Below are 15,373 nucleotides of genomic sequence, written 5' to 3'. Positions count from 1 at the left end.
TCCATTACAAATTATAAAGAGTGTCAATTGGTTGCAAAGAGCTTTCGTGCATCCCTTCCACAATTCATATCAAGTTATATGTTTTAAATCAAATATATTTATATATATTGCTATCATCCTACCTCAATCTTCATACGACTATGATAGTTTTTACGTCCCTTTATATAAAAGATTCCCAAAATTTAAAGCAAAAACCACATTTTTTGGTGATGGCATTCCTTTATCTATTTTCAATATCACCCAGCAACATTACATCTTTATGACCCTTTCTAAATAAAAATTAATTACGTTTTAATAACAAGGTTTCTAGACCTCCTTTCTTAATCACGGTTTACAGTTTATATCCAATTTCCCTTTGATCATGTCAATACAAATATTACATTATGATGATTATGATGATTATGATGATTATGATGATTATGATGATTATGATGATTATGATGATTATGATGATTATGATGATTATGATGATTATGATGATTATGATGATTATGATTATTATTATTATTATTATTATTATTATGATTATTATGATTATTATGATTATTATGATTATTATGATTATTATGATTATGATTATTATTATTATTATTATTATTATTATTATTATGATTACTATTATTCATTTATTTAACAATATCCATCATCATTTCATTTTTATTTTATTTTTTGGTCTCCATTTCACTAAATTTGACTTACTCTTTTTTTTAAAAAAAATATAAACTTTTATACATAACAGAGTTTCTAAACTTCCTTTCATGATCCCCATTTAGAATTTATACCAAATTTCCACTGATCAAACCAATACATAGGCGTACATTGTTATCATGATCAATTATTTATCTAACTACATCCATTATCGCTTCATTTTTAACATAATGCGGTAATTTTGACTAAATTTGACTAACATTTTGTTATTAGTTTGTGGAGACGACTGGAAAACCCTCCCCTTGCCATAGAGTCTTCTCCTGGCGCACTCTGCTTCTCTCCCCCCCTCCCCTCCACCGGAAGCTCCTCTCAAAATTGTGGTGCCAACCGGTGACGGAGCCGCAGCAGAGGGAGGAAAGAGCCCACATGTGGCTCCAGAGCCGCAGTATGCTAAGCCCTGCACTAGTGGCTTCTTCCAAGGATTGATTATGGGTGGGAGCCATCTTTGATCTCCAATCTTCTTCTTTGTGTCCAGATCCGCCCCCGGATGGGGTAACCGGTCCTCATGGGCCATGCAGAAGAACTGAACGTCCTGTTGCGAGACGACTGAGCCCGAGGGACGAGCCATGGTCAGCTTCCTGCAGCTTCTCCTCGCTTGGCTGGGAGGGTGCGGCTGCGCCGGACGTCTGCTGCCCCCCAACCAGGGAGCCAAAACCGGATCTTTCCGGGGAAACCTGTCCCAACGTTGGGACCAACCTCTCTTCAGGACCCGTCGCAGTTGGGTGTGGAACCAGTTCTTCGTCATTGAGGAATATTCTGGTCCCGAACCTGTCCTCATCGGAAGGGTGAGTCCTGAATCCTCCATGTTTTAGGGCGGTGACGGCTAAGCTTTTTGTTGTCGTGTGCTGAAAGTGCGTGCGCGCAGCAGTGAGCACGCCTGCACCCGTGGTGAGTTCCAGATCCTGTTCCAACTGATATGGTTGGAACGGGCCTGGCGTCGTCCAGCACGTGCAGGCGTCTTACCACTTCCGCGAGCCTCCGCAACGCTCCAGCTGCTCAGCAGAGCGTGTCGCAGGCGCTATACGTGCCGTGCGTGGAAGTGCCGAAGACTTAAAAGATCGGTAAGGAGCTTGGGCGGGTGGGTGGGCCCTCCGGAGTACCGTACTGGAACGATATTCGGTGCTCCGGGCAGGCTCCAGTACGCCCGTACTGGGGCGTGCCGCTTGCAACCTACCACTGGCCTGCACCTATAATGCAGTGCGCAGGGGGCTATGTCCTACGCCCCCCTTGTGCATGTGCGCACTCCCCCGCACTCCCCCAGCCCCCTGCGCATGCACACGTGATCCCCCCATCCTCCCGCTGCCCTGTGCACGCAAGTGCGCTGACCCATCGTGCTCCCCCTGCCCTGTGCATGCATGCGCGCACGACCCCCCCCATTTTGGGCCTAGTAAGTCTTCCCGCAGCGTCCTGGGAGCAAAAATGGGCTGTGGGGGCCCCACACCACATGCCATATGCCCCCTTTTGGGCCTAGTAAGTCTTCCCTAAAGCCTCCTGGGAGCAAAAACGTACTGGCGGGGGCCCTGCGCTGCCCCACGCATGAGTGCACGCCCGTCCGCTCATGTGCGCAAGTCTCCCGCATGCATCTCACTCCCCACGCATGTGGGGCAGAGACCCGAAAATCAGCTGGCTGGCGGGAGGTGTGCAGCCGTGCGTGTCAGAGCTGAGCTGGGGCAACAGCTCGTGTCCCCGAAAGAGATGGCTCTGTGTGCCATAGGTTCTCCATCGTGGGTTTACGGCAGGGGTCGGCAAACTTAAACACTCAAAGAGCCATTTGGACCCGTTTCCCACAGAAAAGAAAACACCGGGAGCACAAAGGTCCTAACCGGAAGCCCCCTGTTCAATTCTGGAGCTGACCGGAAGTTCAGTTCCCCCCACCATAGAGTCTCCTCCTAGCGCGGCGTACTTTTTCCTCTACCTGTCCTAACCGAAAGCCCTATCAATTGTGGAGACAACTGGAAAACCCTCCCCTTGTCATAGAGTCTTCTCCTGGCGCACTCTGCTTCTCTCCCCCCTCCCCTCCACCGGAAGCTCCTCTCAAAATGGTGGCGCCAACCGGTGATGGAGCCGCCGCAGAGGGAGGAAAGAGCCCACATGAGGCTCCAGAGCCGCAGTTTGCTAACCCCTGGTTTAGGGGGATGAGATGGAATTTGTAGTTTTAAAGTATCCTTGTTTTCTGGAAATTTTCTCCTCGCTTTGATTCCCTTTCAGGATTCGGGATTCAAGTCCTTTATGGAGTTTCTCCTTTTTTTTCTTCCTTCTTGATCTTTCTTTCCTTCTCTCAACTTCCCCTGGTCAATCCTACCACCGCCTCAGATCTTGCATTTTAGAAATGAACGCAAACTTTCCCAAAGTCCTCGTCGCGAGGTTATCTTCCTGGAATTATCCTCCCAGGGAGGGGGAGAAAATCTTTAAAATCCCGTATTCAATCAAAGGCCAGCTCAGAATCAATAAACGGTCCACTAATTGGATGCTGAATGCAGGCGGGAAAAATGTAATAGACAATCTTAATTCAAATTAGTTCTTGGTCAAGAAATCCTCAGGTCCGGATCTTGCTCGCACTGTGAATTCATTACATCAAAGCAGTTGTCGGCATTCTTACGCAATTTAATACCGAGCGATGATTGGCACGCAGAATAAACGCCAAAGAACACACTTCCACCGAATGTCTTAACAGAATAACAGAGTGGGAAGGGACCTTGGAGGTCTTCTAGTCCAGCCCCCTGCTTAAGCAGGAAACCCTACATCATTTCAGACAAAGCGTTGCCCAATCTCTTCTTAAAAAGTTCCAGTGTTGGAGCATTTACAAGCTCTAAAACGCAAGTTGTTCCACTGATAATAATTGTTCTGTCGGGACATTTCTCCTTAGTTCTAGGTTGCTTCTCTCCTTAATTAATTCAGATGAACAGAGTTGGGTAGGACCTTGTAGGTCATCTAGACCAACCTCCCCCCCCTCTGCCCAAGCAGGAGACCATACATCATTTCTGACAGATGGCAGTCCTATCTCTTCTTGAAAGCCTCCAGGGATGAAGCTCCCACAACTTCCGAAGGCAACTTCTGTTCCTTTGGTTGATTCTTCTCACTGTCAGAAAATGTTCTCCTTACTTCCAGGTTGAATCTCTCCTTGGTCAGTTTCCATCCATTATTCCTTGTCTGGACTTCAGGTGCTTTGGAGAATAGCTTGACCCCCTCCTCTCTGGGGCAGCCCCCCAAATATTGGAAGACTGCGATCATGTCTCCCCTGGTCCTTCTCTTCACTGGACTAGCCAGGCCCAGTTCTTGCAACCGTTCTTCATAGGTTTAAGCCTCCAGGCCCCTCATCATCTTGGTTCCTCTTCTCTGCACTCTTTCTAGAGTCTCCACATATTTTTTCTATCGTGGTGACCAAAACTGGATGCAGGATCCCCAGGGTGGTCTTAACTCAACCATCATAAAGTGGTAATAAAACACTTCACATGATCCTTCTTCTATGTGGTCCATCGTAACTTCAAGTCATAGGAAAGTCCTCATCTTGAGAGGACTGGAGACCCAACCTACAATGAAGGAGACGTTTCCTGACTGTGAATTAGTGGAACGAGTTGCCTTCAGAAGTTGTGACTGCTCTTATCACTGGAGGCTTTCAAGAAGTATGTTCCCCATGATGTAAAACAGAGGTGGAGACTCTGGAAAGAGTGCAGAGAAGAGCAACCAAGAGGATGAGGGGACTGGAGGCTCAAACATAGGAAGAACGGTTGCAGGAACTGGGTATGTTTAGCTTAAGAGAAAGAAGGACTAGGGGAGACATGATAGCAGTCTTCCAATATCTCAAGGGTTGCCACAAAGAAGAGGGAGTCAAGCTATTCTCCAAGGCACCTGAGGGAAGAACAAGAAGCAACGGGTGGAAACTAATCAAGGAGAGAAGCAACCTAGAACTGAGGAGAAATTTCCTGACAATTAAAACAATTAACCAGTGGGACAACTTGCCTCCAGAAGTTGTAAATGATCCAACACTGGACGTTTTTAAGAAGAGATTGGATAGCCATTTGTCTGAAATGGTGTAGAGTTTCCTCCCTAGGAAGGGGGCTGGTCTAGAAGACCTCCAAGGTCCCTTCTAACTCTGCTAGTCTAGGTAATTGGACAGCCGTTTGTCCATAGTGGTAGAGGTTTTCCTACTTGAGCAAGGAGTTGGACTAGAAGATCACCAAGGTCCCTTCCAACCTTATTACTCTGTGTTCATCTCAAGAAGATTGGCCGACTTGATCTTACTCTACAGATCCTGTTGGCCAACGTCCATACTGTCAGAGTTTGTTTGCAGCAATCACCTCCAGAAAGCACACCCAGGTAACTGATTCAGCAGGATTCATTAGCTTCTCTATATATATAATATAACACATGAAGTAAATATACAATACCAAAAGCAGCTTTTCCAACAGGGTAGTAAATACAAGCAAACACAGGCAGAGGAGAGAACAGTTTCAGTTTCAGTTTAGAGGAGCAGGCTAGTTTTGAGCTCAGCACAGACTTTAGTGCAGAAGCTAAGCCACGCCCAAGCTCCTTGCTGTCTCCTTGTTGCTCACACAGCAAGCACTGTTTCAGTTTCCAAACAGCCCCTCATTGGCTGACCCAGTTGCCATGTCTCTTCACTGGCTGACCTTCGTTGCCGTGTCTCTTCCGCTCCTGAACTCTCAATACCCTGACACGTATGTCTTCTCTCTCTTTGGCAGTTGCACACAGATGTGGATCATGGGGAAGGCCGCATCAAGTATGTCTTGACCGGAGAAGGGGCCGGCACGGTCTTCGTCATCGACGAGAAGACGGGCAACATCCATGTCACCAAGACGTTGGATCGCGAGGAGAAGGCACAGTATACGTTACTGGCTCAAGCGGTCGATCGGGCGTCCAACCGGCCTCTGGAGCCCCCCTCCGAGTTCATTATCAAAGTCCAGGATATTAATGATAATCCACCCGTCTTCCTTCAGGGCCCCTATCACGCCACCGTGCCGGAGATGAGCAATGTCGGTGAGTTGGTTGCGCGGGAAATGAGGGGAACCTCTGCAGGTGATCCGTGGAATTCCTGATCCTCTTGACCTGAACAGGAATTTCTAATTCTCCATTTCTTTCCCCAATGATATTAGGATTCGTTATTGGCCACGTGGGATCAGACACGTGATCAGGCGCACAAGGAATTTGTCTCTCTCATGCATACAAGCAACGAGTAAATCATCTTCGTCAGTGGGTTTCACATTTTGTAACCACTGGTTCGACCCGCATGCACCCAGCTTTGTGCACATGCGCCTTGTTCACGCATGCGCCCAGCCTCAAAAATGTACCTAAATAGGACAGCAAAGAGCTGGAGTGGCTGGGTAGGTCCATCCGCGATTTCCGCTACTGTTTCGGACAAACCGATCCGATCCGGCTGAATGCCACCTCTGATCATCATAGACGACATTCATCATAAATCATAAGCGATAGTCGTAGCATACTACATGAGCAATCCTACTGGGATACTCCATTAAACAATGAAAGGTAGACCTCAACGTACGACCACAGTTCGAGCCCAACATTTCTGTTGTTCAGTGAAAAATGTGTCCATTGAGTTTGCTCCGTTTTTACGACTTGGCTCACCCTGTTTGCTAAGGGAATCGCTTCTGTTCTTAAATCAAATCTGAGTGCCCCTTTGACCTGGCTTGTCCGACGGTCGCAAAAGGGGATCGCGTGACTCCAGGGCACTGCAAACCGTCATAAATGTGAGTCAGTTGCCAAGTCTCCAAATGTAAATCACGTAACCACAGGGACGCTGCACCGGTCGTAAGTGTGAAGAGCAGTCCTAAGTCACTATTTTCAGGGCCATTGTAACTTTGGTCACTAAATGGTTGTAATTTGAGGACTACCTGCAATATAAATCTTAAGGTACAGCCAACAAAATATTAGAAGTAAAAGAAGGAATGGAATGGAATACAATAGAATAGAGAATAGAGTGGAATGTAGAATGTAGAATGTAGAATGGAATATAGAAGAATAGAATAGAATAGAATAGAATAGAATGGAATGGAATGGAATGGAATAACAATAGAATGGAATGGAATGGAATAATAATAGAATAGAGTAGAGTAGAATAGAATAGAATGGAATGGAATAGAATAACAATAGAATAGCATGGAATGGAATGGAATAGCAATAGAATAGAACAGAAAGGAATAACAATAGAATAGAATAGAATAGAATAGAATAGAATAATAGAACAGAACAGAATGTAGAATAGAATATAGAAGAATAGAATAGAATAACAATAAAATAGAATAGAATGGAATAACAGAATAGAACAGAATGCAGAATAGAATAACAATAGAATAGAATAGAATAACAATAGAAATAGAACAGAACAGAATAAAATATAGAATAATAGAATAACAATAGAATAGAATGGAATAACAGAATAGAACAGAATGCAGAATATAGAAAAATAGAATAGCAATAGAATAGAATGGAATTGAATAACAATAGAATGGAATGGAATAACAAGAGAAGAGAAGAGAAGAGAAGAGAAGAGAAGAGAAGAGAAGAGAAGAGAAGAGAAGAGAAGAATAGAATATAATTCTTGAAGAGAAGAGAATAATAGAATATAATTCTTTATTGGCCAAGTGTGATTGGGACACAAGGAATTTGTCCATAATCATAAAATACATTCAGCATAATCATAAGTGATAGTCATAGTACCATAGGATCCTAAATAAGCAATCAACATAAACCATGCTAGGATTATCAATAAAGCAATTTATATTAATTGTAAGATGCAAGTAGAGTCATAAGAAGAGAAGGAAATAGGCCATAGGAAAGAGGAGTACAAGTCCTACTAGGTAGTTTTTCAGTGTTGTGAAACTTAGTTATTTAGCAGAGTAATGGAACGGGGAAAATGTCCTTGTGTCTAGTTGTTTTTGGCATGCAGTGCCTTATAGCGTCGTATGGAGGGAAGAAATTGGAACAGTTTATGTCCAGGATGTGAAGAGTATTTTGACGTGAGGCTTCCCGAGAGCATGAAGCAGACTCTTTGTCCCGACAAAAACCCCTTTTATTCATTGACTGTGAATTCTGCTCATTCCCATCCAGCAAAGTCTTTGTAGGGAGGATTTACGGTCACAGACCTTCTCTGGCTTGGAAAGCTGCCAGGCTGAGATCTGCAAAACTTGGCCAGGAGTCTCGGAGAGTCACGAACCAATGAAGCGAACTCCTGCAAACTCCACTCCCCTGGCGCTCCTCTTTTATTTCCTCTGGGAGGGGCCGTTCATCGTCCACCGGTGGCCTTACTCCCAAGTCGCCCCCTGTTTTGTAGCTGTTCCCTTCTCCTGGCAACTCTGCGCATGCGCACCCTGGGAACAGGCTCCAGCTGTTCTTCTGCCTCACTGATGTCTGACTCCGAAGGCAGCTGATAACTGGCATACGGCCTTGGCCCCCTCTCTGCCTCCGACACAGAGCCCTCATCCGAGCCTTCCCCAGACTCCAGGACTGGCCCAAGTTCCTCCCCAACCCTCCTCACTCTCCGACTCTGCTGCCAGCTCTGCTGGCCGCTGGCTGGCCGCAACAACATCTGTATATCTACAGATATACAGAAAATACCTGTAGATATTTTCACAGCCCTCTTTCTGACCCGCAGAATATACCGGACCTCAATGAAAGGCAGGCTGGTTGCAATGGGTTTTTTCTGCAGTTCTAATTATCCGTCGAAGTCCGTCTCTGTCTTGTTTCGTCGGAGTGCCAAGCCAGACAGTTCCAGGGGTGCAAACGACAGACTCAATCCTTCCTCTGTCGAACGTTTACCAGCAGCTCTGTGGGTCGTTTGAGCTTTCCGTGTTGTCGCGGGAAGTACGTTCTCTGTCGGGGGTTTTTCGATGACGTTTTGGAAGTCGGCGTGTCGGGTGCGAAGTCGTTGCGATGTTATAGAGCCCAAAAACGACCTTTCTGGCCGCAGTTGTTAAGTGAATCCTCACAGTTGTTAGGTGAGGAGGAACACGGTCGTTCAGTGAATCTGGCTTCCCATTGACTTTGCTTTTCAGAGGACATTGCAACCGTCCTAAATATGAGGTGCTGAGCATCTGAATTCTGATCACGTGACGCCAGGGTGTGTGTGTGCAATGGTTGTAAGTGTGAAAAACAGTCATAAGCAGAGGTAGTATTCAGCAGGTTCGGACTGGTTTGGGCGAACAAGTAGTGGAGATCGCCAGCTCTATGCCGTCCTATTTATCCAGGTTTTTGAGGATGGATTCATACGCGGAAGGCGCACACGTGAGAAAAGCACATGCGCGGAAGGCTGGACGCAGATGCGCCCATGCAGGAAGCGAGCTTGCGAGTGTGGGGTGAACCAGTGGTAAAAATAAGTCAAACCCACCGCTGGACTCATAAGTTTTTTTTTTCAGGGTTGTTCTAACTTCAAATCGTCACTAAGTTAATTGTTGTAAGTCGAGGACTCCTCGTATTCTGTATTTTTCTGGCGAAAGGTAGGATCCAAAGAGGCCAGCTGCATTATTTCTGGCTCAAGGTGCGCTTCGGTGCCCAGATTGGAGGCTAATTCTGCCACCCCCTTAAATATATTGTGTGAACAGAGACTTAATTAAAAAAGCCAATTTATGATGAGGCGTGTTGACATTATCTGTCAACATTATGATATGATTCAGCCGGAATGGGTTTCCTTCCTGAATTATAATTGAACAATACACAAAGATTCTGAACATCCCAAAATGTTGGCTTAATCCGTTGTTTTTCACACTTGGCAACTTGAAATTATGTGGATTTCAACTCCCAGAATTCCCCAGCCGGCATGTATGGACTTCAAGTCCCAGAATTCCCCAGCTGGCATGTATGGACTTCAAGGCCCAGAATTCCCAGGCCGGCATGTATGGACTTCAAGTCCCAGAATTCCCCAGCCGGCATGTATGGACTTCAAGTCCCAGAATTCCCAGGCCGGCATGTATGGACTTCAAGTCCCAGAATTCCCCAGCCAGCATGCCTGGACTTCAAGTCCCAGAATTCCCCAGCCGGCATGTATGGACTTCAAGTCCCAGAATTCCCAGGCCGGCATGTATGGACTTCAACTCCCAGAATTCCCCAGCTGATATGTATGGACTTCAACTCCCAGAATTCCCCAGCCGGCATGTATGGACTTCAACTCCCAGAATTCTCGAGTCAGCAATCTGGCTGAGGATTCTGGGAATTGAAGTCCACCGATCCTAAAAAAGCCAAGGTTTGATAAATACTGTATATTTAGATCGTTGCGCTGACTTTGAATTGCTCTGAGAAATTCTAATTTAACTAATGAAAATTACTTAACCAGTTTCAAGGTATTCCATTCAGTCCACATCTGCCCAGCTGGGGAATTCTGGGACTTGAAGTCCACACATAGTGGCTGGGGAGTTCTAGGAGTTGAAGTCCATGCATGCCTGCTAGGGAATTCTGGGATTTGAAGTCCACACATGCCAGCTGGAGAGTTCTGGAAGTTGAAGTACATACTTGCTGGCTGGGGAATTCTGGGAGTTGAAGTTCACACATACCAGCTAGGGAATTCTGGGCAACTCCCATGCATGCCAGCTGGGGAATTCTGGGAATTGAAGTCCACACATGTCAGCTGGGGATTCTGGGAGTTGAAGTCCACACATAAGGCTGGGGATTCTGGGAGTTGAAGTCCACGCATGCCAGCTGGAGAGTTCTGAAAGTTGAAGTTCACACTTGCTGGCTGGGGAATTCTGGGAGTTGGAGTCCACGCATGCTGGCTGGGGAATTCTGGGAGTTGAAATCTACATATCTTCATATTGCCAAGTGTGAAAAACAACAGATTAAGCCAACATTTTGGGCTGTTCAGAATCTGGGCAACTCCCATGCATGCCAGCTGGGGAATTCTGGGAATTGAAGTCCACACATGCCCGCTGGAGAGTTATGGAAGTTGAAGTTCAGACTTGCTGGCTGGGGAATTCTGGGAGTTGATCCACACATGCCAACAGGGAATTCTGGGAGTTGAAGTCAACACATAAGGCTGGGGATTCTGGGAATTGAAGTCCGTACACACCAGCTGGGGAATTCTGGGAGTTGAAGTCTACGCATGCCGGCTGGGGAATTCTGGGACTTGAAGCCCCCCAATCTTAAAGCGGCCAAGATTTGAGAAACACTGATCTAAAAATCAATTTATTTTACATTTGTTTGGCCAACCTGACACTTGCATTGAGTTGGAGGCGGCCTCCATTCCCTCCCCAGCCTTCTGTTTGTAGATCTAACCGTTCTCAGCTCTTTTTCGATTGAGATGGTTGCCCGTTTGATTGTTTCTGGAGAGTTTGATCTATGTTGCTGTGGGAGATCTTTTTGAACTCTTTTTTTCTCTTGTAAGCCTCTGGGCAGACCAGGTGTTATAGTTTTAAAGAACTCAACAGCTCCCTAGAAATAACAGAGCGCAGGCTGGCCTCAGGTTGCCAAACAATGGAAAATAAATTGCTCGTTCCCTAATGGAGTTAAACGGATTTAAGAGCGGGATTTAGGCTTTTCCAGAGGGGGTGAAATCTTTTGTTTGGTTGGTGCTATTTTTTTTTCCCCCTCAAGGGCATTCAAATGCAAAAGTTGGCTCTTGGATTTGCTAAAGAGGCGCTAAGGATTCCTGCCTGGAAAGGGTTAGACTAGATGACCTCTAAGGTTCCTTTCCACCATGCCGTTTTGTGGCCGGGCGGCTGGATTTTCACAGGAACCTGTCTCGTGGTGCGCTCCTAGTATCTGCTGAATGCAAGAAACTACTGCATGGAAGCAACCTGGAATTTAGGAGAAACTTCCTAACGGGGAGGACAATTAACCAGTGGAACAGCTTGCCACCAGAAATTGTGGGCGCTCCGTCGCTGGAGGTTTTTAAGAAGAGACTGGACAGCCACTGGTCTGAAATGGTATAGGGTCTCCTGCTTGAGCAGTGGGCTGGACTAGAAGACCTCCAAAGTTCCTTCCAACTGTAATTCTGTTATATTCTGATAACTCCATGGTGTCGTTCACACAACCTTTAAGACAACCGCCGGGTCTTCTGGATTGAACCCCAGCCTAACCTCTTTCAGGGTGTATAGCATAGGGGTCGGCAACCTTAAAGACTCAGAGCCACAAAGGTCCTAACTGGAAGTCTGTCATTCAATTCTGTAGTCAACTGGAAGTCCAGTTGCCCCACCATAGAGTCTCCTCCTAGCGCGGCGTCCTTTTTCCTTTTACGGACTGGAAGTCCGGTTCCCCCACCATAGAGTCTCCTCCTAGCGTGGCATCCTTTTTCCTTTTACCGACTGGAAGTCCGGTTCCCCCACCATAAAGTCTCCTCCTAGCACGCATCCTTTTTCCTTTTACCGACTGGAAGTCCGGTTCCCCCACCATAGAGTCTCTTCCTAGCGCGTCGTCCTTTTTCCTTTTACCGACTGGAAGTCCGGTTCCCCCACCATAGAGTTTCCTCCTAGTGCGGCTTCCCTTTTTCCTTTTACCGACTGGAAGTCCGGTTCCCCCACCATAGAGTCTCCTCCTAGCACAACGTCCTTTTTCTTTTTACCGACTGGAAGTCCGGTTCCCCCACCATAGAGTCTCCTCCTAGCGTGGTATCCCTTTTTCCTTTTACCAACTGGAGACAGGGAGCCGCAGCAGAGGGATGAAAGAGCCACATGCGGCTCCAGAGCCACAGGTTGCCGCCCCCTGGTATAGTAGCTCATGAGCTAGCTCTGAACCATTCTGGGCTCTCCTTCCTGCTGCCCTTCGCACAACCAACCCCCTTTTCTCCTTCTCCGCCTTCTTCTTCCCCAGGTACGTCCGTGATCCAGGTGACGGCCCACGATGCGGACGATCCGACCTACGGGAACAGCGCCAAGCTGGTCTATACGGTACTCGAGGGCTTGCCGTTCTTCTCCGTCGACCCCCAGACGGGTACACGATGGGGAGGGGGCGATAGCTTTGGGGAGGAACGCAGGGCTACAAATGTCAACCCCCATTGTAGGGGAGAAGAAGCAGGGGTCCAGGGGAACTAGTTGGCGGGGATGGCCTGCTGGGGACAGCAGATGCTCTGAACTTTACAGATGCTAAAGAGCCGGCAATGTCTTTAGAAGAGAACCCACTCGGCCTTCAAAGCCAGGGGTGAGATTCAGCCAGTACGGGCAAACCACATGCTAATTTTACACCTGGTTCGCGGAAACCGGTAGTTGCAAGGACTGGCTTCCCCCACCCTGTCCCACCCCTCCCATGAGTCTCCATCTGGCCCATTTTGGATGCCAGGTAAATTCAGAGCCTGTGTGAAGGCTCTGGGAGGGCGATAAACAGGCCTCCGGAAAGTTCCAGAAGTCCAGAAATGAGGCCCATTTCCGGCCTCTGGAAGGCCTCCGGAATCCAGGGGAGGCCGTTTTCGCCCTCCCGGAGGCTCAAAAAAAGCCTCCGGAGCCTGAGGAGGGCGAAAACTCCCACACGCACACACCGTGGGGCAGAGGCCAAGTAGGCCACGCCCACTACGGCCACACCCGCTCAGCAATCGGGCACTGGTTGCTAAAATTTTTGAATCCCACCCCTGCTCAAAGCTATGCTCTTATGCTTATCGTTTTCTTAGCTCTGGTTATACATCTCCTGATCTTGAAAAATGCTCTTGAGATCAAGGCTTAGTAGAGCTCCTGTGGGTTGCTGGGTAGATGCCCCTGGTGGAGAAGATGCCTTCTCCTCTTCTCTGTTGGAATTGTTGACGTAGTAGAAAGAGAAGCTTCTTCTCTGAACATTCATCCATCTGCAGCTAATTTTATTCAATCAGCTTTCCACCCATCCATCCATCGATCCATCCTTCCCTCCATCCTTTCATCCTGACTTCCATCCATCCACCCATTCATCTATACACACCCACCCATCTATCGATCCTTCCAACCAACCAACCAACCAGCCTTCCATCCATTCTTCCCATCCAGCGATCCATCCATTCATCTATTTATCTATCTATTCATTCTTCCCTTCTATCCATCCTTCCATCCATCCACCCATCCATCTCCATCTATCCATTCTTCCCATCTATGCATCCCTCCCTCCCTCCATTCCTCCATCCATATCTATCTATCTATCCATCCACCCATCCACCCACCCATCCATCTATCAATATATCATATACCATCTCCATCCTTCGACCCTTCCATCTATCCATTCTTCCCATCCCTCCATCCATCTTTCCATCCATTCCTCCATTCATATATATCTATCTATCCATCCACCCATCCATCCATCTTTCCATTCTTCCCATCCCTCCTTCCATCCCTCTCTCCCTCCACCCCTCCTTCCATTCTTCCCATCCATCTTTCCACCCTTCCATCCATCCATCTCTCCATCAATTCATTCTTCCCATCCCTTTGTCCATCCATCCCTCTATTCTTCCCACCCGTCCTTCCACCCTTCCATCCATCCATCTATCCATCCTTTCCATCCCTCCATCCCTTCCTCGATCCATCCATGCATCCATCCATCCCTGTCTGTCTGTCTATCTATCTATCCTTCCTTCCACCCTTCCATCCATACATCTATCCATTCTTTCCATCCATCCATCCCTTCCTCCATCCATCCATCCATCCATCCATCCATGTCTGTATGTCTGTCTGTCTGTTTGTATCTATCTATCTATCTATCTATCTATCTATCTATCTATCTATCTATCTATCTATCTATCATCTATCATCCCCATCCTTCCACCCTTCCATCTATCCATTCTTCCCATCCCTCCATCCATCTTCCCATCCATTCTACTCGTCACCTGAACCTAGAGACCGATGAAAGTCTCGGGTTGTCTCCTCCACAACTGTGGTTCCTTCCCTTTCTCCATCCTGGGGTGGGACTCTGAAACCCAACTGCCTTTCCTTCCTGACCCGTCGCCCGATCCTCCTTCGGTCCTTCTCTGATTCTCCTCTTGCTTCTTTCTCCCCCGTGATTTTAGGCGTGATTCGGACCGCCACTCCCAACATGGATCGGGAAACTCAACAGGAATTCCTTGTCGTGGTGCAGGCCAAGGACATGGGAGGCCACACCGGCGGACTTTCTGGAAGCACGACCGTCACGGTCACGCTTAGCGACGTCAACGATAACCCTCCCCGTTTCCCGCAGAGTAAGTGAGAGAAAGAGCTGCGAAGAAGGCAATGGCCGTATTTGGTAGACCCCAGAGCCACCTGAATACAAGAGGACCACTGTGTCTGTCAGGGGTGATTGGGGAGGCCACCATTAGTGTCTTCCTAATGACCATTGGTGGCCCTGAGGACACCTGGAAAGCTGGGCCTAGGCTGACCTATGACCTATGGCCCATCTTCCAGTAACCTCTCATTTGTACCAATCATGGAGAAAATATTTAGCGCAGGGTTGAACTATGGGGTCCTTGGTGCTCTCTGAGCTTGGTAGGTTTTCTCACAGACGTTTTATGACTCAACTAGGGAACAATATCAGTGCTAGTAGGGAGCGGGGTTTACGGAGAGAAGGGGAAGAAAGAAGGAAGAAGAGAAGGAGGAAGACTGTGAGATCCTTGGTGGTCTCTGAGCTTGGTTGTCTCCTTGCAGATGTTTCATGACCCAACTAGGATACATCATCAGTGCTCGAAATGAGGACGGTTTGTGGTGGTGGTGGTGGTGGTGGTGGTGGTGGTGGTGGTGGTGGAGGAGGAGGAGGAGGAGGAGGAGTGTGGGATCCTTGATGCTCT

The 15,373-nt window shown here is 47.4% G+C and overlaps 1 protein-coding gene across 1 annotated transcript in view; it reads left to right on the top strand.

Moving 5' to 3' along the window:
* Window positions 1-15,373, top strand: part of CDH24 (cadherin 24) — a gene marked incomplete at its 3' end in the record, with an annotated part of 48,352 nt that overhangs the window by 20,034 nt on the left and 12,945 nt on the right. The window contains exons 2-5 of the mRNA XM_081969591.1: window positions 1,184-1,493; window positions 5,409-5,703; window positions 12,478-12,597; window positions 14,624-14,791. Coding sequence (XP_081825717.1) covers window positions 1,275-1,493; window positions 5,409-5,703; window positions 12,478-12,597; window positions 14,624-14,791 — 802 coding nt within the window. The 5' untranslated portion in view covers window positions 1,184-1,274. The remainder of the gene's footprint in view (window positions 1-1,183; window positions 1,494-5,408; window positions 5,704-12,477; window positions 12,598-14,623; window positions 14,792-15,373) is intronic.

The sequence above is a fragment of the Natrix helvetica genome, assembly GCF_964273705.1.
Source record: "Natrix helvetica genome assembly, chromosome: W".
Classification (NCBI taxonomy): domain Eukaryota; kingdom Metazoa; phylum Chordata; class Lepidosauria; order Squamata; family Natricidae; genus Natrix; species Natrix helvetica.
This window is presented reverse-complemented; position numbering and strand designations above follow the sequence as displayed.